Raw genomic sequence first — 27,939 nt, forward strand, 5'->3', positions numbered from 1 at the left:
AATTAAAAAATTAAAATTTATTATGTTAAATAAAATTTAGATATCAACTCATAGAAATTATAGAATTAACTTTGAAAATTTAGAAATTAATAGCTTTTAAATTAAAGAAGCTGACAAAGTAGTAAAATAAAAAATTAATTATTCTCAAATCAAGATAGCTAAATATATATTTTATAGAAGTTACAAAATTAATTGTAATTAATTTTTTACTTTATCAATTTTTTCATTTTAGAGAATTTAAATTTAAAATTTAAATAATATAAATTTAAAATAATACTATATATTCAAATCTTTTTGTTAACCAACTTCAATTAAATTAGTCTAATATATAATAAAAATAATCTTTTTTTCAAAGTCAATGATATTTCATTAATAGAAATAGAAAGGATCAGGTGTCCATATTACAAAGACTAGGAGATCTCTCAATAATCATAAAAAACGAACAAAACGTGAAATCAAAAGGAAAAATAAACATTAGTAATAAAAATTTAGAGGGAGAGTGAGGCAGAAGATCTTGTAGTTTTTGGTATAATTTTTTCGCCGAATTTACCACTACTACAACGTTTGCGCTAAAAAATTTAGCTATTCCGTTCCTTCCAAACCATCCAAAGAGTTATCGCAACCTGTTGTAGCAGAGATTCGTCTTCTATTTTGTTGTGCGCTTGAGTTGCCATCAACCACATGAGCTGAATTCGAAAACATCCGCACCAAGTAAGCACCAATTGAGTTGAGATTCTCCCCAAATTTTTTAAACTTTTATGCATTTGACCAAATAATGAAGCTATGGTTTTTCTTCTTCATGATAGAAAGGACAAATTCATTAGTGGATGGAAATGGGCGATGAAAAAGGGAGGAGATTGGTAGACGTTCATGGCAAGCTTTCCAAAAAAAATTTAGATTTTGTGGAGAACTGAGAGCTTCCACAAGGATGTTCATAGACCACTTAGACTTAGAATTCGAGGGCAAAGTTCCAGGAGCTCATGAAAGAAGTTGTAAGCAATCAGGTAACTTGTAGTAACATTGTAATTGTTTGATCTGCGCAAGACCCATAATTTTATCTATATCTCCTTCAATCGGTACTGACAAAATGCTACTACTAATATAACAAAAATAATCTATAACTAGCATTATTTTAAGTCGTTTAACTTGGTTTGACTTTATTCATAAAAAAATTTGGATTTGTAACATTACTTATAATTTAATAAGGAGTTGATTAAATTGAATTTAAATATTTTATAATTTCAAAGTTTAAAATCATTAACTTTTTTTAAATTGAATAAAAATAATTAACAATTTCAAGACAATATAAAGTATGAGACAAATGACATATTTAAATAAAGAGAAAGTTTAGGAGGTCGGCACTTTTTTTAAAATCTGACCAGTACTTAATTAGTAAAAAAAAAGTGAGTAATCTCATACCATTAGATATAATTTTGCACCATTAAAAATATTATTAATAACTAATTGAGTACTACAAATCATAAAACATGCTAGTCCCTTAGCACTCCTCTTAAATAAATTACAAGTCAAAATTACATAATTGCAGATTTTAAATCTTCCTCACTCATCTCATTCACAAGTTTCCTAACTTCCGTCAAATCGCAGATCTTGCAAAAGCCATTGATCAACACATTGTACATGATTAAGTCCGGCCTAATGTCTTGATTGATTATTACTTGAAAATTCTTCCAAGTTATATCAATTTTCCATAGAAAAACCAATACAGTAAGGTCAACAAGAAATTAAAGCTACTATCAACCAATATCAACAATTAGTACACTAACAAGTATAATGAATTGTTGAAATTTAGAGATATTTATCCTATTTTATAGTTAATTATAGATTTATGTGTCTATGTTTAAATTAGTTGAGAATTTAAGTGTCTCTTAATTTTTTTTTAGAAATTTAATTGTCCTATTTTACTGTAACGTATTACTAAGATGACAGAAGATGTTTTGTCTTTTAAAATAATTTTTTAACATATCATCAGCTAACGTGACACATAAATAAAATACGTTAGTTTTGAATGAAAATATTAATAGAGGAGTAAAATATCTAATGGAATTAATCGTTAAAAATTGCTGTTATTTTTTAATTGACCAGGACAGAGTGAAAATTAGCAAAATAATTAGGGGTTGGAGTGATGTTACACTCAAAACTAAAAACACACTTATGGAATTTTAAAATTTTATTTTAAACAGGGGTTGTAGCTCATATGGTAGAGCGCTCGCTTTGCATGCGAGAGGCACGGGGTTCGATTCCCCGCAGCTCCATTATGATTCATGCTTTTATAAACGTTCTTCGAGAGTAATCGAATATGCTTTAAAATTATGATGATACTTGTTTTATGGGAAATGAATATGTAAATGAGAAACAAGACAAGATGTCACTGGTTCCCTAATTTTCTCTATCTGCCCTACCTCTGTCTTTCTAACTCTCTGTTACATTCCTTCTTATCTATCCCATTAATAATTCCTTCCTTCATTCACTCTCCATGCTTGTTTCTTTTGAAATGCTGACTGAACTTACAACAACACCAACACACACAAAACCCCTTCCATGGACTCTCTTCTCTCGCTGACTTCATTCACTTGCACCCCAATCGCAATCACCCCACTTTCCCCATCTACCACCTTTTCATTCTTTAACTTCAGACCCACCACCACTTGTGTTTCTTCTTCCTACACATCTCCTCCATGGAATTCCCCAAGAACCCCCGTCTGGGTGCTGCAAACGATAAAAAAGGTAGCATCTTTGCACACCCACAAGTGGCTTTCCAGCTTCCAAGCTTGCACAACTGATGCAGACAAAGCAATGGAAGAGTGGAACGGTTGCTACCTTCAGAACAGAGGAGGGTTGGGGATGGCTCTGTTGAGCGTCACAGCCAATGCTAAGCTTCGGATAAGTCCCTTTGTGGCGACATTGGCGGCGAATCCAACCTTCGTTTCGGGGCTGTTGGCGTGGCTCATAGCGCAGTCGATGAAGGTTTTCTTGAACTTCTTCGTGGAGAGGACGTGGGACTTGAAGCTCTTGTTTGCTTCTGGGGGGATGCCGTCCTCGCACTCTGCGCTTTGCACTGCCCTAACCACCTCCGTTGCTCTCTGTCATGGCGTCGCTGACTCGCTCTTTCCGGTGTGTTTGGGCTTCAGCCTTATTGTCATGTATGATGCAATTGGTGTCAGGAGACATGCTGGTATGCAAGCTGCGGTAATCCCTTGTTCTTCTCTGTCTCAGATTGTTTTCATTTTGATGCATTTATTGCACCTCGTACTTTCGGTTGTGCTTGCTTTGTTTCTCAAATATTTGATTACAGGAAATTAAAAAAGAAAAAATGGAACTTGTCGGAAAAAGAGGACTGTTTGCAGAGTGCAAAGTTAGCTTTGGTAGCTAAAAAGTTTTTTTTTTTTTTTTTTTTTTTTTTTTAAGTGTGGATATATAGGGTGTAATGCAAACAATGTTAAGTTCACTTAGAGCTATATGATGTTCATTCAATGAGAAATCGGGAATAAAGTATTAGGTTGGTTCAACTGGGCTTAAATTCTTGTTTTCTAACACAATCATAAGTCTGAAACTTATTTTGCTTGGCAACTAGGAATTTTAGTTCTTTAGTTAGTTTCTGATTACCGGGTGATTGTACTAAGCGGATTTACTGAAATGAACCTTAAGACTGCGTTTGTTTCTAATATCAGGACAAGACAAGACATTGAGAACAAGATATAAAAGATAGAGACACATTATTTAGTGTTCTTATATTCTATTTGGTGATAAAGTAGAACAAATTATGAAAATCTAATTTATTTTCATTTTTTTCATTCAAAATTTTTTAGAAGAAAAATATAATAATAAAAAGTATAATTATAAAAAATTAACAAGAATAATGAAAGAAAAAATGAAAAATAAGTTGTATCCTTGTTAATGTTTCTGTGTCCTTCATGTCAGGATGGACACAAAATATACTAACACAATGTCTCTATTTATGTCTCATCTGTCAAACATGATTGTATGTCTCTGTGTCCCTATCTCAGTATCCCATCCTGTAAACAAACGTAGCAAAGTACATTCTTGTTAAGGTGCTTAAAGAAACAACATATTTGTGTGCAGATAAATGGTATTCTGCCATAAAGCTTAGATCAAATGGAAATTCCCCTCAAGACTCCTTGTTATGCAACCGAATTTAGCTTTGCCTCTCTGTCATAGGTTGCACTTGCAGTTTACTTATTTCGACACTAAACATATTTCTCTGCCAATAGGCAGCTCTTGTAATTCACCTCTTTTGACCTTTCCATATTAAGTGACTAGTTAGGTTATGAATCATTATGTGTATCTTTCATGATTTGCATTCCATGTTTGTTCTACAACACCGACTTTTGAGTTTTAAACATCCATTATTGCGGTTTTTCCCCGTCAAATTGTAAGATATTAAAACTGTCTCTGTCTCATTTTAACTGCCAAAGTCCTATGCATTTTTATTTTTGTTGTTGTTGTTCCTTAGGATCAAGGTGATTTCTAACCTGTTGTCATTTGTTCTGTTCGTGGTAATCTGACAGGTGCTAAATATGATTGTAGCAGACTTGTTCAAAGGGCATCCAATTAGCGAAAGGAAACTGAAGGAACTTCTAGGACACACTCCATCCCAAGTTATTGCTGGTGCTCTACTTGGCTTCTTAGTAGCCTGTTTCTGTTGTCAAGCTTGTGTTGTTGGGACTTAAGGGATTGATTATGTTGCCATTTTTTTGTCAAAAAACTGTATCATTCATTTCACATACTATTTGCTCTGATGCAGCATCTAGTATAGCACCTGCTTAGTCAGCACACTGTATTATTATTGTGCATCAACTTGAGCGAATAGAATTTAATTAGAATTTTTTCTTCAGTGCCTTCTACTGGCACTGGAGGGCTGGAGGCCTTATAAATTATCATTGAATTGCCATATATATAGAGAGAGTAAGCTTCTCCTCCTTGAATATTTAATGTGCCTCCTCCCTCTAAATTTCAGAAAAAGGGTTACACCGTCTTTATTGGCAAGGTTGTATGATGCACTGAGTTTGTTGTGTGCTTGTTTGGTGCAACCTTTTTCGGTTTAAAGTCTATTGCATAATATAAACCAAGGGAGAAGCAACAAAGATGAAAATTGTATCATATTTGATCTCATTTCTTTGTTCCTAATCCAATTTGGAAAGTTGAAATTGCTAAAACGAGCAGTTGCACATTTTGCTCAATTTATTAAGATCAAGGTTTTTAGCCTCAAAGTAGTATTTTTGTACGACATAATATTGCGGAATTGTAAGTTTTAATAAACTATCGATCGGAAGAACAGTCATTGAAGTTTTGTTGCTAGGTTTTTTTTTTCATTTGATAATATAAAATAAAGAGATAAAGTGGAGAAAGAAAAAACTTCTTAATTTTAGTAGAAAAAGATTGCATTTTATTTGAATGAGAAAATATCATGTGATATATTTTGGTTGTCACATACTTAATATATACTATTTAACGGATGAATGTTTTGAACTCTTGTTCTTATAAAACGTATGTTGAACCCTTTCCATTCACACTAACCTTGTGAGCATATTACTAAATCTTTGAAACATTAGGGTATCCAAGAATTAACATATGAAACATTTTAAGAACGGAGATGAGTAGCAGAATTTAATTCATAAATCCTATGAGCAGTGGCATATTTGATTTTGCATTTTTTTTGTAATGACCAAAACTGTCTCAAGGGACTAATTTAGCATATGTTACACGTAGGATCATATACTTGGTTATTTATTTTGAGTTGAAAGCCACCACCTCCATGACCATTGGCCAAGCATAGATTACTTCAAAAATTATCTACATCTAGAAAGCAAGGTTAGAGAGATACAATACAATAGAATACAATGAACCTTAGGTACACAGATTGGGAATGCACACTCCACCATCAGGGTTCTGCTGCTCTTTCCATATTCTTCCTGTCACTCTCAGCTTCAACTCTTTCCTGTCCCCGCCCGAAAAGAAGAGCGCCATGTGACGGTATATAATGAGGCCATCGTGGCTGTCTCGGACTTTCTTGTGGCTATCTCTGATGCTTCTTGGACTCCCCTCGAAGGTTAGCTTGCGTCCGTTTCCTCCTACCTCCAGGCTGTAGCTGTAGTTACGGGCCTCTCTTTCGTCTCCCATGAACCGGAGGAATGCCATGTAAACTGGAGCCATACCGAGCTGGAATGCTTCAAAATGGAGACAGAAATACTGGCCGAAACAGTGGAACACCTGACATGAAAAAAAAAATTTGGAGTCAACCATATCAATTGGAATAAGAGTGCAAGTTGAACAAAATATGGTTGTGTTTGTGGAAAATTTTATTCTTACTGTTAGCATCCAAGTAGCATTTTCTACTTCCATGGGATTAGACTTGACATAGCGATGGTTGAACGTGCAGCCAGAATGCATATCAACCCTGTGATCATCTCTTAAATGAGCGACAAGGTACGGGATATCTCCGACGATAGAGCAGTCTGAGCCGGCATAAGGGCAGTTGTATGGTCTGAAGTTACAAATAGCCTCATGTTTTAGTTTGCTGTAATATGGAAATATCTCTGGACAACCAAGAGAGATGTATCTGCAAGGAAGTTCAAGTGATTCTGCTATCTTCTCCAATGCCAGACACCTTATGTCTCCGAGTTCCTGTCTGCAAGTCGGGCACCGGTTGTGTACCCTTGTCTTGCAAGTTGAACAAAGGGTATGCCCATTGTGACACTGCATAACCAAACTCAACAATCAGACACTTGTTTTGTACTATCATATCTGTTCTGAAAATATGGAATAGATTGAGTTATGAATGTACTGAGTAATATAGTTTATAAATTCATGGGTACTCTTTATAAGGACCAAAATAATGTGAAGAAATTTTTTGCTAGCACTACTACATGACTAGACATCCTAATTAGGAATAAGACTAGTTATTCATAGTCATATGTATGTCACTTCCAACTTATTATATGATATTGTAGCAAAAAGAATGCTGTGTTGTCAGTGTTAGAGAAAATATGAACCACCAATGTCTCATATTTGCAATAAGTGCACATCAATTCATAAGAGAATATAAAATAGGATTTAGTTAATAAGTGTTTAAAGACACGTATTAAAGATTACTACTAATAAAAGTTTTTAAATTTTTATTTTAACAACTATATAATAAATACGTTAACAACTTAAATATTGTATCTTTTTTTCACAAAAATTTTCTCAATTGATACCTTTTAACTTGTGCCTTCAAAACACATATATGGCCTTACGTTAAACTAAACCCTATAAAATATTACTAACATATCTAACTAAACACAATGAAAAGGGCATCTGGCTAATGATGTTGCCGTGGAACAACAACATTCCAAGCCAATTTCTATACGCAAAGATGGAATAACTAAATAAATGTCAAACTATTACGCATCCTAAGTTCCTAACCAAAAGAGATTCTCTGGTCCTTCTAAACCACAAGTGCGTAATTCACCTTCACATCATTGAGAAACGATAATAACTCCTTACAACAATCATCAATCTAGAATGACACATATACATTAATTAAAATTATCACTCTCCGTCAAGATTTCACTGATGTAATTAAGTTTGTTTTCTCATTTAAAAACTAAATCTACCAAAACAATAATTTTTTATGAATCAAAGCCCTCTAAAAACAAGGAAGTTGATAAAGTGGTAAAATGAAGAATTAATCACTTTTAAATTAAGATAATCAGATACATATTTCATGAAAGATACAAAATCAACGGTGATCATCGATCTTTTATTTTACCACCCCACCAACTTTCTCACTTTCCAGGATCTAAATTCATTTTTTATGCCTCTTTTGGTAGGCTAAGCCTCCAACATCACAAGCATGACTTGAAGAATAACAAAATGGCATTTACTCAAAATTTTCCCATTCCATTCATTACCAATCAAACAACTTTACCTAAAGTAAACAAGGTAACAGGTGAGAAGAAACTTGCAACAACAAAAAAAAGTCAACTTTAGAAAGAACCAAGCTTTGATGAGAGTATCTTCACCCTTTATAAACCACTCCAACAACCCACCCGAATCAATCAAACCCTGAGGATTCACTATCATAATCAACATCATCATGCAAACTGAAATTTCCAGTAAAACATAAGATCTCAACATTGAAGACTTCCAATGCAATCATAACACTTCATAATATCCCAAACCACACAACCATAAGCACCTATTTATAAAATAGAAAATAAATCCTCTCTTTAATTAATATTTTACTTTTTCCTAAAAAAAAGTAACAGAATGATGATTGCAAGCAAGCAAATAGCATCAAACACAACTTATAAAGAAAGAAACACGGAAGCAAGTAATGAGAGAGCTAAAAAGGAGCATGATTGTGGGAAGCAAAGGCCATAAAGCGGAAAGGGGTACATCAGAGAAGAAAGACCTGGTGGATTGGAGGGTACATTGAATTTGTGCAAACAGGGCACTCAAGAAGGTCATGGACACTGGTTGTGGTGGGGCCATTGTTGTGCAGCTTCGAGATCGAAGAAAACTGATGATGGGTATGCTCATCTTCCTCCATCATAGTCAAGGACAATATACTGCTATCAATGCTACTCGATTCCATTTCTTTCTTTTCCTTCTTTCAACCGAAATTACTCTGGGCCTAATCTTCGGGTGTTTGTGATTCACTCAAAAGAGAAAAAGAAAAAGAAAAAGAAAAAATAAAGAGTATGGAATGCAAGTTTTTGAATTTGTGATGGAGGGTGAGGTGGGGAGAAGACAAGGGAAGAAGGGAAGTGGAAAAAAAGGAACTATTTTTATTTAATTTAGTAGTTGCTTACAGAAACCGATGCCAAAAATTGATGCCTTTCTTTCATTGGTCTTTTCTAAGTTCCAAGACACAGACACAGAAGTGCTGTAGGAATAAAATATTAATTTCGGTGTTCGAATCCTGAGGGACTAAGGACTCTTTGATTGGTAAGATCTAACGGCACACAGACAGAGCTGTTAGACAAAGGCCAATAATAATAAGATTGCAAAAAAAAATGGTAATCATTTTGTATGGGAAGTGTGGACCTTGGACACTTTTATTTACAGACACAGTACTGAGACAAAAATATAAAAACATAAAATTATATTTAATAGATAAGATATATATAAAAATATTGTATCTAAAAATATTGAATTAATATATTTTTTTAATAAAAAATATATTTTATTTTTTATTTTTTTTATTATTTTTATTAATTTTTTTACTATTATATTTTTTTCAAATTTTTTGGATAAAAAAAATAGGAATGAATTAAATTTTCATAATTTGTTTTAGTTTATCACAAAAAAAATATAAGAACACAAAATTTTTGTATCTCTGTTCTTTGTGTCTGTTCTCAGTGTCTTGTCTTATCCTGTTCTCGTAAACTTCTCAGTGTCTTGTCTTATCCTGTTCTCGTAAACAAACCCAACTTATGTGATTTTGACAGTCAAATCTTTGGATTAGGATTTAAGACACTCACTTTTCTCTCTATGTTAGTCTAATAGTAGAAGTAAAAATATTCTAAAGGGGAGTTTTGTTTTGGTGGTTTATAAGAAAAATTTAGACTAAATTAAATCTTTGTATTGTATTTGGTGTAAAATGTATATGATTGAATTATGTTCTTATCCTGTTCTCTCGTAAACTTCTCAGTGTCTTGTCTTATCCTGTTCTCGTAAACAAACCCAACTTATGTGATTTTGACAGTCAAATCTTTGGATTAGGATTTAAGACACTCACTTTTCTCTCTATGTTAGTCTAATAGTAGAAGTAAAAATATTCTAAAGGGGAGTTTTGTTTTGGTGGTTTATAAGAAAAATTTAGACTAAATTAAATCTTTGTATTGTATTTGGTGTAAAATGTATATGATTGAATTATGTTTTTGTTAAAAAAGAAAAAGTGGAGTTAAATTTAGAATTTGAAAAGTTAAATGAAGGTAATTTCTGAAATAAATGTTATTAAAGTTTCACTTTTTATCCCAACAAATTTTTAATTTTTTGTGTTTTAAAGAGATATTAAAAAAAACTAAAATTTTGTATCCCAAAATTTAATTTTAGTTCTATATTACCAAACGCAATACTGAATCTCATTTATTCAGTATTAGAAGAATACTACATGTATTATTTAATTTATTTTAATATATATTTTATATTTTAACATATAATTTATAGGGCAAAAAACACAAATCAGCCAAAGCAAAATTTGGTTGATCAATCAACCAAATCACGTTTACATGTAGTTCGAAACAGGTAAGTTCGAACTCATATAACATGTAATTCGAATCATGTAGATTCGAATTATAGACTGACACACAAACCAACATAATTCGAATTCAACTGATTCGAATTACACAATAACATGTAATTCGAATCATGTTGATTCGAACTACTTCCAATGACGCAAAATCATGTAATTCGAAATGGGTTAATTCGAATTACACAAAGTATAGTTCGAACCAGGCTGGTTCGAATTATAAAGGACCAGAGATGTATATATATGGTGTGAACGTGAGTTGCTCTCATTAGAGGGGGAAAATGGATAGTGAGGAGAGTTTTGTAGCGTTGGTTCACCACAGAGGATCGATTAAGAGGAAAACACGTTCCGGTGTAAAGTTCACTGATAAGGATCCTCTCAGTATTTTTGTGAGGCCTACGACGAGGTATGATGACCTTGTTAACTCTGTACTGCTGAAACTTGGTCTGGAAGGTGTGAAACGGGTTAAGAAGTTTTTCTATCGCATTTCAATCACGGTGCTCCAAGAAACCGTGAAGTATGATTGTTTCACGATCGAGAGTGATGAGGACTTGCAGGTCATGTTTCATTATCGCCGGCAGTTTCCCGAAGTGAGGACACCAGAGCTGTTGGCAAAGTTGGTTGATGTGGTATCCGGCTCGGGGGGTTCGAACCGGAATACCCCCACTTTAGGCACGGTAGCCGGTTCTAGCTCCAGACCTGCCGGTGCATCTTCGTCTGTCCCTGTGTACGAGCCACCCGTCCAGCCTGTCGCCTCCCCTTCGTTCGCTGTTGATCTCAACGGCAGTGTAGGCGACGAGGTCAGAATAGGGAATTTTGTGCCGACCTCTTTACAGTGTGCTGCACCGGCTGGGGTTGGAGATGGATTGTTGGATGATCCGGAGGACGATGATGTAGAGCCGGATATGATTGCTGATGACAGTGGCGATGATATTGGAGCGAGTGAGCCTGCTGGGGCGCGAGGTGGTTCTAGCTCTGGCACACAGCAGTACCCTCCACATTTTTCATCTTTGGACTTGGATGCCATGAGGCATGAGGGGTTCCTGGGGAGCCTGCTGGATTTGGCGCTAGAGATGCGGAAGGGTCTGCTGGTCTGACAGAGTTTTAGGTTGGTCAGCAATTTCAGGATAAAGATGAGGCCGTGTTAAGTGTCAAGACTTACAGCATCCGACGAGGGGTACAGTACAAGGTAGTGGAGTATGACTATCGCCGGTATGTTGGCAAGTGTTCTGAGTTTGGGAATGGGTGCACATGGTTGATTCGGCTTAGTCTTCGGCAGCGCAAGGGCATTTGGGAGGTCAAACGGTACAATAGACCGTATATGTGTCTCGCGACCTCCATCTTCAGCGACCACAGGAGTTTGGATTACCATGTGATCCCGTCATTCATTATGCCAATGGTTAGGGCTGATGCATCCGTCAGCATCAAGGTGCTCCTAAATGCCACAGCCACACACTTTGGGTTTAGGCCGACGTACAGGAGGGTCTGGTTAGCGAAGCAGAAGGTTGTTGCCCTCATCTATGGTGATTAGGATGAGTCGTACAACGAGCTCCCTAGGTGGGTGTTAGGAGTTTAGTTGACGATGCCTGGTACTGTTGCAGTCCTTAGGACGAGCCCTATTCGAGTTGGGGGACAGCTGGACGAGTCTCAAGCTTATTTTTACCGACTGTTCTGGACGTTTCCACCATGTATCGAGGCATTCCGTCATTGCAAGCCGTTGGTTAGTATTGACGGCACCCATATGTATGGCAAGTATGGGGAACATTGCTTGTCGCGATTGTACAGGACGGGAACTCCAACATTCTGCCTGTTGCATTCGCACTAGTTGAGGGTGAGAATGCCGAGTCCTAGTCCTTCTTTCTCTCCCACCTGCGTCAGCACGTGATACCGCAGCCGGGTCTGCTGGTTATATTGGACAGGCATAACGGCATCAAGGCCGCGCTTGAGGCTCCTGACAAAAGATGGCTACCTCCAGCTGCATACCATGCATTCTGCATTCGATATGTAGCAGCAAATTTTGTCCTAACCTTCAAGGGCAAAGACGCAAAGAGGCTTCTTGTGAATGCAGCATATGCTAAGACTGAGGTAGAGTTCGATTAATGGTTTGATATCCTCAAGCCTAGCCACGTAGGGTAGCCATCTTATGTGAATACGGTTGCCGGACTTGTTGGCAAACAGCTGAGTGCCTAGGCACAAGCAAAGCGCCGCACAGTCTCCTCATCGGCTCCCGCGGGGCACTCTCCAAAAGTCTCCTGGAACCAGGTGCAGTTTACTGCGAACTTCTGAACTTGGTTCGCAGGAGGAATCACCCCAAGCAACTCCTGGAACCACACCCAAGCTGGATTGCCACCCTGGATGTATATCTGGAAATCTGTCAGGCAACCACTGACATAACGCCCGTCCACTGGCAACTCCAACTGGTACACCACGTCCTGAAGTGTGACCGTGCACTCTCCGAAGGGCATGTGGAAGGTGTGCGTTTTCGGATGCCACTGCTCGACAAAGGCACTGACAAGGGGCTCATCTAATCGGAATCATCTATCGTTCAGTCTCGCAAGATGGTATAATCCGGCTATCTGCAAGTACGGAACGTACCTCTCATCGAGTCGCATGCCCTGCTACCGCTGCATGCTCGAGATGCATCGCTGGGGCTGCGCATTACATGGACCGCATAATTAGAACCACTTACAAAATCACTAACAAAAACAACTAACAACATAAACCACTTATGGAAACCACTAACAAAAAGCACATACAAAGGCAATATAATAAACCACTAGCAAAACCGCATGCATAAACCGCTAATGTAAACCACTAACATAAATCACATGCAAATCCACTTACGAAAACCACATTCAAAACCACTAACATAAACTGCATGCAAAACCACTAAATAAACCACTTCCAACACCACCAACATAAACCGCTAACATATACCATCAACAAAACCGCATACAAAATCACTAAAATCAACCGCATGCAATACCATTAACAAAAACCACTGACAGAAACCACTAACATAAACCGCCAACAAAACCACATGCAAAATCTCTAAAATAAACCACTTGCAATACCACTAGCATAAACCACTAACATAAACTGCCAACAAAACCGCATTCAAAACCACTAATTCAGATAAACCACTATCACAAATTTTTCTATCTACTAACCTCGTCGTTGATGACCCCGGCTATATGAGCAACTCCTTTCAAACGATATAGCCTTTCCGGATCGTCCCCCATCGGCTGAATATTCTGATGAGAGCGAATCTGGGTCGTTTTCTCTGGGATTTGGTGGGGTATGAGAATAGAAAAGTGATTCGAATGAGGTGGGTTCGAACTGCTTATATAGCTGAATCCAGTGTAATTCGAATCAACCCCATTCGAATTACTATTTGAGGCAAAATGTGAGTAATTCGAATCAGCTAGATTCGAACTACTTGGGGAATGGTGCACAAGTGTAATTCGAAGCAACCTAGTTCGAATTATGCTTTTTTATAATTCGAATTATGTAGATTCGAATTAGTGTGTGCTTGTGTTCGATTATAATTCAAAGTATGTTGATTCGAATTATGTGCAAATGTAATTCAAATTTAGCTGTTTCGAATTACATAAAAATCTGGTTTGGTTAATTCATGAAGCTATTTTCAGATTGGCTAATTCGTGTAATATTGTTCTCCCCTTGGCTTAATTGGGTTTTTTGCCCTAATTTATATTATCGTTAATTTAATAATTAATTTTTATATACAAATAACATGCTCGTTAAATTATTATCTAGAAACTAACAAACTAATATTTCTAAGAGAAAAGATCCACAACCAAGTAAAATACCTAACCAAATCCAACCAAATTGTTATCAAGAGTTTTAAATTCATGCGCACATTCTTCTTCACCCATGTTGCTGTTGCATCTTCTTCTTCTTTGTTAGAAACAAGAGAGAAATCTGAAGAGTGTATTATTCAGTGTGTCCTCAAATGTATAATGTACAAGAGTATATATAGGTGTTAGGAGAATCAAAGCAATAAAAGTATAAAATCCTACAATAAATATACAGATATGATATGATTCTAACTAATTTTAATTGATCCTAATTATACTCTAACATCCCCCTCAAACTCAAGTGGAAGCTAAAGATACAAGCTTGAGTTTGGATACTAGAGTTCGAAAGCAAGTAGGATGATGAGCTTTCGTGAAGATATCCGCAGTCTGATCCAGAGTTTCAACAGCTATGAGACGAATAACATCAATAAGGAGACGTTGCTGAATAAAGTGACAATCGATATCAATGTGTTTGGTGTGTTCATGTAAAACATCATTATGGACAATCTGAATAGCATTGCGGTTGTCACAAAAAACATCATTCGGGGACGACTGAGGAGCACCCAAGTCTTCAAAAAAAAAAACCAACAAATCGAGATAACCTCAGCAGTGGTGTCAGCGAGAGCACTGTATTTAGCTTCTGTGCTTGATCGAACAGTGAATGTTTGCTTCTTGTCTCGCCAGGAAATGAGAGAGTCACCAAGAAACAAACAATAACCAGTAGTAGAACGACGATCAGTGGGATCACCAGCCTAATAAGCATTTGAGTACGCCTGAAAAGATAAAGATGAATGGACAGAAAAATGAAGACCATGAAACAGAGAGCCTTTGATGTAACAAAAAATGCAAAGAACAACCGCATAGTAAGTAGTACGATGAGCTGACAAGAACTGGCTAAGAACATGAACTGGATAGGCGATGTATGGTCATGTGACAGTCAAGTAGACGAAACCTCCAACTAACTGTCGATAAAGAGTAGGATCATCCAAAACAGTGCCATCCATAGGGGTAAATCGAACATTAGGCTCAAAGGGAGTAGATTCAGTACGACTATCTGTAATTCTGGCTCAAGCAAAAAGATCTAAAGTATACTTAGCTTGAGAGAGATAGATACCATCATCAATGAATATGACTTCTAGACTAAGAAAATAACTGAGAGAATCAAGATCTTTCATCTCAAAAGCATGGTGAAAGGACGCTTTGAGATCAGAGATACCATCAACATCATCTTCAATAATGATCATGTCATCAACATACGAAAGTAGAAGAACAACTCCACGTTCACTCTTACGAATAAAGAGGGCATTCTCATGAGGACTGCAAGTGAATCTAAGATTGCATATAGTAGTGCTGAACTTAACAAACCATTCACGTGGAGCTTGCTTAAGACAATAAAGTGCCTTGTAAAGGAGACAGACTTTGCTAGACGGACAAGGATATCCCGGGGGTGGCTTCATATAGACATTTTTTTAAAAATTCCCATTATGAAATTCATTCTTCACATCCATCTGACCGAGAGACCATTTTCTGACCGCAGCAATGGCAAGGAGAGCGCGAACAGATGTGAGCCGAGCAATCGGAGCAAAACTCTCTTCATAATCAATACCATACTCTTGCATACATCCTTAAGCGACCAATCGTGATTTATAACGGTCAATAGAACTATCAAAACGAGTCTTGATCTTGTATACCCATCTACTACCCACAATTTTATGATTAGAAGGAGGATCAACCAAATCCCAAGTGTGTGCTTTTTCAAGTACCTGGATTTCGTCCTGCATTCCTTGCTGCCAATGTGGATTTGTGGAGGCTTCTCGGAATGACTGAAGTTTATTGTGATGAAGAATAGTAGAAAAATAATGATAATCAAGAAGATGAGGAGGTGAATTTCTTATCCTAGAAGAATGATTGGAGGGAGGAAGCATGATAGCAGGAGCAGGATCATCGTCTGGTCTAAAATCATCGAGAGGTGGAGAAGGCGGAAGAGTAGAAGACTCGAGAAGTTGACTGAAGATAGAACCTGTAGAATCATCACTAGAAAAAATATCAACATTAGGGTTAGTGAAAAACGGTGACTGAGTAGGAGGAATGGACTCAAATGAGGAGAACTTAGAAAACATGTGATGCTCCCAAAATACAACATGACGAGATATATGAATACATTTGGAAAGAGGACCCCAACAATGATAACCTTTGTGTCCAGTGCCATAACCAAGGAAACAGTATATGCGAGCCCGAGGTTCAAGTTTAGTATGTTCATTAGGCTGAAGAAGAATAAAACAGACACAACCAAAAATTCGAAAAGAAATGCAATTTGGAGAAGTATGATAAAGATGCTCAAATGGAGTAATATTACCAAGTATAGAAAAAGGGAGCCTATTGATAACATGGACAGTAGTAAGGACAGCTTCACTCCAAGTACACTCAGGACACGAAGAAGAAATAAGCATTGCACGAATAGAGTCAAGAATGTGACGGTGTTTGTGTTTAACCCATCCATTTTTTTGAGATATACTAGGGCAAGAAAACTCGGACAAAGTATCATGTTTATCAAGAAAAGTTAAAAGCTTGGAGTCATGGTATTCCATAGCATTATCGCGTCAAAAAACTTTAATGACCTTGGAAAACTAAGTTTTAATCATAGTGGCAAAGTTAATATAAATCTGAGGTAGCTCATGGAGATTAGTCATCAAATAAATCCAAGTAAAGGGTGAATAATTATGAATGAAAACTACAAAGTATCGAGCCTCTCCTATAGAAGCGGTAGGAGCGAGGTTCTAAACATCAGAGTGGATAAGATCAAAAGGGGAGCAAGCAAGAGATGAATTATTGTGAAAAGATAAAGCAGGTTATTTGGCAATCTGACAAGGAATACAATCAAAAGATTCATTATTAACCTGACCCAAAACACCCTTAGACACAAGAGGACGGAATTTTCCTAAGGAGCTGTGGGCAAGACGGTGATGCCACAAGTGAAGGGTAGATGGAGAAAAAACAACACAAAGATTTGACACAGGAATATGAAGATTCTCGAGCTCAAATGTAAACCCTGTTAAATTAGTAAATAATTAGTTTTTAATAACAAAAATTAGAAATGTGAATATTATATTAAATTAGGATAGAGCTCATCGAAACGAGAATTTTGACACTGATTTCGAAAAAACGGTCTAAGATTGGACCGAACAGACCGAACTGGTTGAACCGGGCCTGTCAGCCCTACAGGACCAACCTTTAAATGAACCCAAGCCCTTCTCTTCCTCATTTCAGCTGAACAACGCTGAAAGCTCCAGGGAAAGAAAGGAACGCCGAAACCCTTACGGCAAAATTCAACTCGCCGTAACTCCTCCGTCCGAGCTCCGATTGCCGCACCGTTTGCGGCCATGCGTCACCATCGCGTCGAGATCTATGTTTCTACCGGAAAAATTTCATATGTAACTCGTTTTTTTGTTCCCAGTCACTTCTTCCCCCAATTTTCAAAAATTGAGTGGAGTTATTGAATTTCCTTGTTCTTTGATGTTTTAGGATCCAATTAGCTTGAGAAAAATATTCACTCTTGCTTATGTGAAGCTTGGGTAAGGTGAGGATACTATGATTCTGTTTTAATTTCACTGAATTTGAGTTTTGGGTATTAAATTGGATATATATGTGTTATGAATGTGTATTAGGTTGTGAATAAATAATTGGAGCTTGAAATTGTGGACGTGGAATTTTGGTGGAGGCTGGGCATTAGTATTTTGGTTGAGCTTTGGGGCTGTGTTTGTTGAGTGAATTGTTTTGGTCGCTACGAGGGAATCGGCCAAGGTATGGTTTAGGTTTCTTACATTTAATATGTAATGTTCTGTGAAAACTTAGGCTAGATAACCATAGGATAAGCTGGAATGCAGGTGTATATTTAATGTTTAGTAATTTGATTGATAAACATGTTTGGCTTCGTTTGGTGATTTGTTTAGGTGGTGGAGATTGTTACTATATGGATGTTAGAAGGAAAGTATGATGAAGTTGTTGAAATGTGAAATTATGTAACATTATTGAATGGTGGTTGATGAAATGATGTAGAGTTTTATTGAGTATTGTTGTTGGTATATTGTGTTGGTATTGATAGCTTTGGTAATGTATGGAATGGCCATCTTAAATGAAAATGAGGTTTTGAAGAATTTGAAAAAGTTGGTTTTAGACTGAACTTCGGCCGGCTATAACTTGACTTCAGGAACCCTAAATTGAGTTCAATTTTTTTTAAATGAAAATTGGGTTCATGAAGTTTATGTTGTTCGAAGAGCGGAAGAAAAATGATTTAAAACGACTGAGTTATGCCTGTCGGAAATTTTGGTGTGAAATATGTTAATATGCTGGTGGTATTTTCTTGGTTGTGCAGCTCTCTGGTTGATCTTTTTTTTTGAAGAACGTACATCCACACATACGCGTGGCCCACACGTACGCGTTGTATGAATTTTTGGTGATGCGTACGCGACTGGTCCCATGCGTACGCGTAAAGAGCTAACAAGCATGTCCACGCATACGCGTAATCCACGCACATGGGTGACATGAAGTTTTCACTTACGCATACGCATGACAAAGGGACGCGTGCGCGAGCTGCACCTTTACACTCCCACGCGACGTGTGGCCTTTGCTCCAGCAAACGTAACTTTTGAGTTTTAAATTCTATTTCAAACTTCTAAATTTCTATTTTCATTCCTTTAGCCATAAACAGTAATATTAAACCTGATAATCAGATGAAGCTAGGAAGTGAGGATAACTTGGAGATGAAGTAAAGCTGAAAAGTGATGAATTGATTATGAAATGTTACAGATAACCATGTATGATACTTGGCTTGAATGATTAAATGATCTGAGATACGAGATTCCCTGGGTAAAGTACCGTGGCTTGCCACCACGTGTACCAGGTTGAAAACTCGATACTCTGTTGACCCTATGACGTAAGGGTGACTGGGCACTTATAAATTCCCGGGAGTGTTAACCCCCATTGAGCAATATTGATTATTTGAGAAAAAGCTATGTTAGACTCTTGGGGATGCACGTCGAGGGACAGTCTAAGGTTTTCGGACTTGTCGGGTTGGCTGGATAACCGACAGATGAGCCTCATCAGCCATAGGATAGGCATGCATCATATGCATACTACTTGAATTACTTGTTTGTGCATTAATTGGGTGTGCCTAAGTGTACTTGCCATGTTAAATGTATATTTGTTACTTGCAGTGTTTGTAACCTTCTTGTGCTTACCTTTATCTGTTTATTTGTCTATGAAATACTGACAGAAATGGAGGTATGGAGGAATGGCAGTATGGGACTTAGATTTAAGATTAAGTTAAGTTAGGATTAGATACTCTTAGAAAACCACATTTTATAGCTTCTGTTTAATACTTTAAGCTCTATAATCTGAGTGTCGGCGTTCTAGGATTGCCTCTGACATTCCCAGGACCTTATATATTATGTGTGTGGCACCTTTACCATACTGAGAACCTCTAGTTCTCACCCCATACTATGTTGTTGTTTTTCAGATGCAGGTCAAGCGGTATCTCATTAAGCGTCTGGACTCCTGAAACGAAGTGGTTACTGGGTTATTTTGTTGTACATTGATATATATATATGTGTGTGTGTGTGTGTGTGTGTGTGTGTGTGTGTGTGTGTGTGTGTGTGTGTGTGTGTGTATTTAGCTTTCTCTCTACATAACTTATTCTTTTTGATCCTCTTAGAAGTTTATGGAAAGACAGGATTTTGTTTATGTACATTTGGATTTTGGATATGTATATATATGTGTGTGTGTATTCTCCGGCCAGTCTTGACTTCGCGAGCTGAGTTAGGAGCTTGTTGCTTTGTATCTTTGACCCTCTGTTCCTGTTTTTGGTTACTTTATACTTAACAACTATAGCTTTCTTCGTATGCAAGATAACTCGTTTCTTGAACATTGCGCTTTTATTTCACGATTTTTATTTTCTCTATTCTTCAAAGCTCCTAGTATATTATAATCCTTCTGCTATTATATGTAGACATTTTATTTTAAAGGTCGTAATACCATTCCACCTTTATTTTATGACTTAAGCATAAAGCTCAGTGTGGTAGGGTGTTACATTATGGTATCAGAGCAGTTCGCTCCTATAGAGTCTGAGGAACGGACTGACTATGCTTCTGAGCATACTCTGAGTGTCTATACATGCTAATTAGGATATCTAACTGATATATGTGGCATGAATGCTCATGGGCATGCATTTGGAATTTTGAAATACTAGACTCGTGATATTGAGACTGATCACCTTGATATCACTTGTTTGGTATTAACAGGAACTAAATGACATCTCGTGGGCGCGATCGTGGGTGTAATCGAGGTCAGGAACGGAGAGGTAATAAGGTAACCATACCAGTAGATAGTCTGACCAATTTTATGACCGCAATGACGAGTGCTGCTACTGCCATCGGTGCTGTTGTCGCTGCGACCAGCCGAGTGATGGATAGGATGGAACCACAAGTTAGGACTAGCAACGATGATGGTAACAAATATGAATGTGAAAATAATGTTACGAGTACGGGGGTACTAATGGGTCATCCGGAGCAAGTTAACACGGGTCAAGTAACAGGAGAAAGTTCAAGGAGGAATGAGGTAGTAAAGAGTAATCACCGAGAATCCTTCACAAAGAAAAAGGGAAAGATTACACCGCGGAGCCAAAGCTTCAAAAGGAGTTGTTATGTCGCTTCACATTCCCGACGCCGGAACAATGATCAGAGGAACGACAATCGTCAGAGACAGGATTCAGAAGAGCAAACTAGTACTCAACCGAAAGATTTGAATTGCCCGAGATACACAAAGTATCGTCCAAATAGACCATGCAGGGCCGAGCTAGGTGTATATTACGAGTGCGGGAAGCCAGGGCATATAGCTCGAGATTGTCCACATAGGAAACGCGGGGGTGTAGCCGAATCTGATCCTCAGACCCGAGGTAACCATGAACTAGCAGTCGAATTTCTAACTTTCTTGCATACCATTGATATGTAATATTTATTCGTGACACATGACAAGCTTCAATAATCGTGAGGTCTAAGTCGATGAGTAGTCGAAGACTGTTAGTTGTTGAGACGGAGCGATATTTAGTTAACTTAGAGGAGCGGTTAAGCTCTTGAAGGTTAAGGATCAAATGTCGTAGCGGAAGCAGGTTAGATTATATCTACGGAATCAAGAGTGTTGAGGGTTATACAGAGTTATTGTTTGAAATCTAGTGATGGTGAAACCTCGAGGAAGAAGAATAGAGCGAATTCAATCTTAAGTTGTTAATTGTTAAGAAGCGAGGGAAGATGAAACCGATTTCCTGCTACAAGAAACTTTTCGAGACAATTCTCGAAGGTATACCAGAATTTCCATTTTAGGGAGAAAGTGAGTTTTCGATAGACTTAGTGTCGGAAGCCGGGTTAACTCTGATTGCACCATGATAAAAGATAGGAGGCAGTTAAAGGAAATAGCAGAAAAGAGAGCGAGTCGATCAAGAGTTTCCTTGTAGGAGGTACTGGTTATGTTAAGTGAAAAAAAGGACAACGATAGGAAGTTCCACACGAGAGTCAGGGTGCGTCAACTAATCTTTACAACTTAATCTGATATTTCTTTTATAGCTTATCTTAAAAACTCGCGGTGAGTGGACTTGCTCTTATTCGCAAACTGTATTCTTCAAAATCAGTTGAGATTTCTTTGACTCTATACGCTTTGCTCTTTCTACCAAAGATCCTTAATTTGAACTCTTTTCTTGGGATGCATCTAGATTTTTCTTCTTATGCATTCCATTATTTCGATGCAACTTTGTTTGACCGTATACAAGATTTTCTTTCTGATCTCCCACAAACACCGTTTGTATTGTCCATTCGTCTTTCGAGCTTAATGTCTTTCTGAAAACCAACTCGAGTCTATACTAGCATCGCGTATGAATCCTAGCTATAACCAGCAAGACGTTGATTCCTTAGAGCAAGACTTTTAGACGCAGGAAGAGTTGAATATGTGTCGGAGGAGGTGGATGGAGCTTCTGAAAGATTATGATTTCAAATTGAATTATCATCCAGGAAAAGCGAACATTGTGGCGAACGCCTTGAGTCGGAAGTCTTTATATGCAACTTGGATGATGTTGCGAGAAGAAGAGTTACTAAAGGCATTTCAAAGTTTGAACCTGGGAGTTAGAAAGGAATCTGGAATTCTGTGTTTGAGTCAGTTGCAAATTTTAAGTGATTTTAAATCAGAACTTCTAAAGGCTCATCAAGATGGTGAAGTATTACATAAAGTATTACCGACAATTGAACAGGAAAGACAGAAGAGAGTGTCAGAAGGTAAAGATGGTTTGTGGAGGTTCAAGAACCATATTATTATGCTAGATGTCGGAGATTTGTGGCAAGGTATCTTGGCGGGAGCTCATAAGAGCAAGTTTTCAATCCATCCAAGAAGTACCAAAATGTATCAGGACCTGAAAGCAATGTTCTTGTGGCCAAGGATGAAGAATGATGTGGCGACGCATGTATCTAAATGTTTAACATGTCAAAAGGTTAAGATTGAGCATCAGAGACCATAAGAACCCTTCAGCCTTTAGAGATTCCACAATGGAAATGAGAGAATATTGCAATGGATTTTGTGACAGGTTTGCCTAGGACTCGGACTGGGTATGATGCTATTTGGGTGGTTGTGGACCGACTGACAAAATCAGCTCATTTTCTTTCCATCCGAATAAGTTGTACAATGGAAGAATTGGCTCGAATGTACATTAAAGAGATCGTCAGGTTGCACGGCGTGCCTTCCACCATTATATCCGACAGGGATCCCCGTTTCACATCAAGGTTTTGGGGAGCCTTTCAGCGTGCATTTGGGACTCAGTTAAGTTTGAGTATTGTATATCACCCTCAGACAGATGATCAATCAGAGAGAACTACCCAGACCTTAGAGGATATGCTAAGGACTTATGTTTTGAACCAGCCGACGAGCTGGAATCGGTATATGCCATTAGTGGAGTTTGCTTATAACAATAGCTACCATGCGAGCATCGGAATGGCTCCATATGAGGCTCTGTATGGCAGGAAATGTCAACCTCCGCTATGTTGGTATGAAACTGGAGAAATAAGTTTATTAGGGCCTGAGATGATAGCTGAAACTACTGATCAGATAAAGAAGATTCGGAGCTGAATGCTTATAGCCCAAAACCATCAAAAGAGCTATGCTTATCAAAGGCAAAAGCCTTTGGAATTTGAAGAAGGGGAGCATGTCTTTCTGAAGGTCACACCAACTACAGGAGTAGAAAGAGCTATTAAGACTAAGAAACTGAATCTCCGTTATATTGGACCGTTTGAGATCCTGAAAAAAATTGGGCCGGTGGCTTATAGAATTGCCTTACTACCGTACCTTTCGAACCTGCACAACGTATTTCATGTGTCACAACTTCGGAAGTATACTCCTGACGCAAGTCATGTTCTGGAACCGGAACCGATTCAAGTGAGAGAAGACATAACACTTCCAGTAACTCCGGTGAGAATTGATGACATTAGCATTAAACTATTGCATGGGAAGGAAGTATCACTGGTAAAAGTAGCCTGGAGTCGAGCTGGTATTGAGGAACATACTTGGGAACTCGAATCGGATATGCGGAAGGACTACCCACATCTCTTTTCAAGTAACTACATTTGAATTTTGAGGGCAAAATTCTTTGTTAGGTGGGTAGGATATAAAACCCGTTAAATTAGTAAATAGTTAGTCAATAAATTAGTTTTTAATAACGAAAATTAGAAATGTGAATATTATATTAAATTAGGATAGAGTTCATCGAAACGAGAATTTTGACACTAATTTCGAAAAAAGGGTCCAAGATTGGACCGAACGGGCCGAACCGATTGAACCGAAACCAAACCGGGCCCGTCGGGCCAACCGGACCAACCTTTAAATGAACCCAAGTCCTTCTCTTCCTCATTTCAGCTGAACAACGCTGAAAGCTCCAGGGAAAGAAAGGAATGCTAAAACCCTTACGGCAAAATTCAACTCGCCGTAGCTCCTCCGTCCGAGCTCCTATCGCCGCACCGTTTGTGGCCACGTGTCCACTGCGTTGAGCTCTACGTTTCTATCGGAACAATTTTATAGGTAACTCATTTTTTGTTTTCAGTCACTTCTTCCCCCAATTTTCAAAATTTGAGTGGAGGTATTGAATTTCCTTGTTCTTTGATGTTTTAGGATCCAATTAGCTTGAGAAAAATATTTACTTTTGCTTATGTGAAGCTTGGGTAAGGTGAGGATACCATGATTCTATTTTAATTTCATTAAACTTGAGCTTTGGGTATTAAATTGGATACATATTTGTTATGAATGTGTATTAGGTTGTGAATAAATAATTGAAGCTTGAAATTGTGGACGTTGGAATTTTGGTGGAGGCTGGGCACTAGTATTTTGGTTGAGCTTTGGGGCTGTGTTTGTTGAGTGAATTGTTTTGGTCGCTACGAGGGAATCGGCCAAGGTATGGTTTAGGTTTCTTACATTTAATATGTAATGTTCTGTGAAAACTTAGGCTAGATAACCATAGGATAAGCTGGAATGCAGGTGTATATTTAATGTTTAGTAATTTGATTGATAAACATGTTTGGTTTCGTTTGGTGATTTGTTTAGGTGGTGGAGATTGTTACTATATGGATGTTAGAAGGAAATTATGATGAAGTTGTTGAAATGTGAAATTATGTAACATTATTGAATGGTGGTTGATGAAATGATGTAGAGTTTTATTGAGTATTGTTGTTGGTATATTGTGTTGGTATTGATAGCTTTGGTAATGTATGGAATGGCAATCTTGAATGAAAATGAGGTTTTGAAGAATTTGAAAAAGTTAGTTTTGGACTGAACTTCGGTGGGCTATAACTTGGCTTCCGGAATCCCAAATTGATTTTATCTTATTTTAAATGAAAATTGGGTTCATAAAGTTTATGCCGTTCGAAGAACGGGAGAAAAATGATTTAAAACGACTGAGTTATGCCTGTCGGAAATTTTGGTGTGAAATATGTTAATATGCAGGTGGTATTTTCCTTGTTGTGCAGCTTTCTGGTTGATCTTTTTTTAGGAACGTACATCCACGCGTACACATGGCCCATGCGTACGCGTGGCATGAATTTTTGGCGATGCATATGCGACTGGTCCCATGCGTACGCGTAAGGAGCTAACAAGCATGTCCACGCGTACGCGTGATCCACGCGCACGCGTGACATAAAGTTTTCACCTACGCGTACGCATGACAAAGGGATGCGCGCGAGCTGCACCTTTACACTCCCACGCGTACGCGTGTCCCCTGCTCCAGCAAACATGACTTTTGAGTTTTAAATCCTATTTCAAACTTCTAAATTTTTATTTTTATTCCTTTAGCCATAAACAGTAATATTAAACCTAATAATCAGATGAAGCTAGGAAGTGGGGATAACTTGGAGATGAAGTAAAACTGAAAAGTGATGAATTGATTATGCAATGTTACGAATAACCATGTATGATACTTGGCTTGAATGATTAAATGATCTGAGATACGAGATTTCCTGGGTAAAGTACCGTGGTTTGCCACCACGTGTACCAGGTTGAAAACTCGATATTCTGTTGACCCTACGATGTAAGGGTGACTGGGCACTTATAAATTCTCGGGAATGTTAACCCCCATTGAGCAATATTGATTATTTGAGAAAAAGCTATGCATAGACTCTTGGGGATGCACGTCGAGGGACAGTCTAAGGTTTTCGGACTTGTCGGGTTAGTTGGATTACCGACAGATGAGCCTCATCAGCCATAGGACAAGCATGCATCATATGCATACTACTTGAATTACTTGTTTGTGCATTAACTGGGTGTGCCTAAGTTTACTTGCCATGTTAAATGTATATTTGTTACTTGTAGTATTTGTAACCTTCTTGTGCTTGCCTTTATCTGTTTATTTATCTGTGAAATGCTAACGGAGATGGAGGTATGGAGGAAAGATAGTATGGGACTTAGATTTAAGATTAAGTTAAGTTAGGCTTAGATACTCTTAGAAAACTACCTTTTATGGCTTCTGTTTAATACTTTAAGCTCTATAATCTGAGTGTTGTCGTTCTAGGATTGCCTCTGGTATTCCCAGGACCTTATATATTATGTGTGTGGCACCTTTACCATACTGAGAACCTATGGTTCTCACCCCATACTATGTTGTTATTTTTCAGATACAGGTATATATATGTACTTAGCTTTCTCTCCGCATAACTTATTCTTTTTTATCCTCTTAGAGGTTTATGGAGAGACAAGATTTTGTTTATGTATATTTGGGTTTTGGATATGTATATATATGTGTGTATATTCTCGGGCCAGTCTTGACTTCGTGGGCTGAGTTAGGAGCTTGTTACTTTGTATCTTTGACCCTCTGTTCCTGTTTTTGGTTACTTTATACTTAACAGCTATAGCTTTCTTCGTATGCAAGATAACTCGTTTCTTGAACATTGCGCTTTTATTTCACAATTTTTATTTCCTCTATTCTTCAAGGCTCCTAATATATTATAATCCTTCTGTTATTATATGTACACATTTTATTTTAGAGGTTGTAATACCACTCCACCTCTGTTTTACGACTTAAGCGTAAAGCTCAGTGTGGTAGGGTGTTACATCAAACAACCTTCCGACCTTACGTCTAGTCCGGATGATCTGTCTCGTCCGAGGATCCTGCACACGACAACCAGAAATAAAAAAATTGACATCGAAATCGAGTTCAATAAGTTGACCAACAGAGATAATATTAAAGTGTTAGTTTGGAATAAAATAAGTATCAGGAAGATTAAGATTGGACTGTGAAATAAAACCCTTATGTGTCGCATGCAAGAGGGAACCGTTAGCAGTATTGACAGAAGGTGTATTTGTGGTGGTAGAAAAAGATGAAAAAGGATGACACAAAGGAGATATGTGATTAAAACAACCAGAATCAAAATACATTTAGAATTACCTGGAGGAGTGGAAAGAGCAAAAGAGGTATTATTAGACAAGGAGAGAAGTATCTTAAGAAGTGACTCAATGTGGGATGGATAGACAAAAGGTGGATTGAGAAAAGCAGAGTTAGTAGATTCAATAGCAGCAATAGTGTTTGACAATTGTAGCTAATGTGACCTTTCTGCTTGCATTTGTGACATTCAATAGAAGGACAGTCTGAGAAGAGGTGTTTAGAACGGTTACATTTCTGACAGAATTTATCCTTTTTGTTTATAGTAGCAAAGATATCTGATTTCTCTATAATAGTAAAAACAAAAGCAAAAGAGAGAAGAAACTGTAAAATCGGGGCAGAATTTGAGAAAACAGCATGCAAAATCGAAAAAAGCTCATCAAAAAATCTTAGAGAGGGTCCCACTATTTGCCACGTCAGGCAATGAAGGACACGTGGCAGCGTCTGAACGGACGAGGGAATGACTTCAGCGCTGACACAGAGCACTCGGGTCAACCAACGGGCCAGATCGGGTCCAGACGCAGGTCTGACGGGTTAGAGCGGAGGCAGTGGTGGGTTAAGCACGGACCAGTACGGGTGTGACACGTGGATAGCGTCTGGGCTGTTGATCTGGGCCCAGTGGCGGCAGGGACTTGCGGCGGTGCGTCCGACAGTTTCCAGTGATGGTTCTGGACTCGTTGAACTCATGACAACGAGATGAAAATGACAGTAAGGGCGGTGATGAACCAAAGCATCGGGAAAAGAAGCGAAAATCAAGGACAAAGAACACTGTCGGAAGAGAAAACAAAAGGGCTATGGACTAATTTCCATAGAGAAAGAGAAAAAAAAAACCTATGATACTAACTGATATTAATTGATCCTAATTATATTCTTCTTCTTCTTCTTCTTCTTCTTCT

The 27,939-nt window shown here is 37.8% G+C and overlaps 3 protein-coding genes and 1 non-coding gene across 5 annotated transcripts; 3 read left to right on the forward strand and 1 right to left on the reverse strand.

Annotated features, from left to right (window-relative positions):
* Positions 1-2,200: 2,200 nt before the first annotated feature.
* TRNAA-UGC (transfer RNA alanine (anticodon UGC)) lies at positions 2,201-2,273 on the forward strand. Its single transcript has one exon. It is a non-coding gene; the product is annotated as a tRNA-Ala (tRNA).
* Positions 2,274-2,349: 76 nt separating this feature from the next.
* On the forward strand, positions 2,350-4,932 carry LOC107645699 (Acid phosphatase/vanadium-dependent haloperoxidase-related protein). Of its 2 annotated transcripts, none has more exons than XM_016349773.3 (2): positions 2,350-3,207; positions 4,548-4,932. In XM_016349773.3, exons 1-2 carry the CDS (start codon positions 2,560-2,562, stop codon positions 4,707-4,709), a joined length of 810 nt encoding a protein of 269 aa, XP_016205259.1. In that variant the 5' UTR covers positions 2,350-2,559; the 3' UTR covers positions 4,710-4,932. The 2 variants fall into 2 exon arrangements, with proteins under 2 accessions (XP_016205259.1, XP_088345662.1); XM_088489536.1 differs by having other exon boundaries at positions 2,356-3,193.
* A 686-nt stretch (positions 4,933-5,618) lies between these two features.
* Positions 5,619-9,076, reverse strand: LOC107645697 (Protein with RING/U-box and TRAF-like domain). The gene is made up of 3 exons (XM_016349772.3): positions 8,435-9,076; positions 6,349-6,735; positions 5,619-6,249 (listed from the first exon to the last, which is right to left on the reverse strand). Exons 1-3 carry the CDS (start codon positions 8,615-8,617, stop codon positions 5,887-5,889), a joined length of 933 nt encoding a protein of 310 aa, XP_016205258.1. The 5' UTR covers positions 8,618-9,076; the 3' UTR covers positions 5,619-5,886.
* Positions 9,077-10,557: 1,481 nt separating this feature from the next.
* On the forward strand, positions 10,558-12,376 carry LOC148554794 (uncharacterized). The gene is made up of 5 exons (XM_088490499.1): positions 10,558-10,729; positions 10,834-10,892; positions 11,023-11,218; positions 11,878-12,055; positions 12,196-12,376. Exons 1-5 carry the CDS (start codon positions 10,558-10,560, stop codon positions 12,374-12,376), a joined length of 786 nt encoding a protein of 261 aa, XP_088346625.1.
* The last annotated feature ends 15,563 nt before the right edge of the window (positions 12,377-27,939 follow it).

The sequence above is a fragment of the Arachis ipaensis genome, chromosome B6, assembly GCF_059453495.1.
Source record: "Arachis ipaensis isolate K30076 ecotype BB chromosome B6, ASM5945349v1, whole genome shotgun sequence".
NCBI lineage: Eukaryota > Viridiplantae > Streptophyta > Magnoliopsida > Fabales > Fabaceae > Arachis > Arachis ipaensis.

What these genes read in the sequence shown, in the direction of transcription:
- LOC148554794 (XM_088490499.1), top strand. Translation starts at nt 10,558, where the DNA reads ATGGATAGTGAGGAGAGTTTTGTAGCGTTGGTTCACCACAGAGGATCG. An exon ending in TGGCGATGATATTGGAGCGA is followed by an intron (nt 11,219 to 11,877) that starts GTGAGCCTGCTG and finishes GTACTGTTGCAG; the next exon opens with TCCTTAGGACGAGCCCTATT. An exon ending in GAACATTGCTTGTCGCGATT is followed by an intron (nt 12,056 to 12,195) that starts GTACAGGACGGG and finishes TATATTGGACAG; the next exon opens with GCATAACGGCATCAAGGCCG.
- LOC107645697 (XM_016349772.3), bottom strand. Translation starts at nt 8,617, where the DNA reads ATGGAATCGAGTAGCATTGATAGCAGTATATTGTCCTTGACTATGATG. An exon ending in TGTACCCTCCAATCCACCAG is followed by an intron (nt 6,736 to 8,434) that starts GTCTTTCTTCTC and finishes TTGGTTATGCAG; the next exon opens with TGTCACAATGGGCATACCCT. An exon ending in ATGCTACTTGGATGCTAACA is followed by an intron (nt 6,250 to 6,348) that starts GTAAGAATAAAA and finishes TTTTCATGTCAG; the next exon opens with GTGTTCCACTGTTTCGGCCA.
- LOC107645699 (XM_016349773.3), top strand. Translation starts at nt 2,560, where the DNA reads ATGGACTCTCTTCTCTCGCTGACTTCATTCACTTGCACCCCAATCGCA. An exon ending in ATGCTGGTATGCAAGCTGCG is followed by an intron (nt 3,208 to 4,547) that starts GTAATCCCTTGT and finishes GTAATCTGACAG; the next exon opens with GTGCTAAATATGATTGTAGC.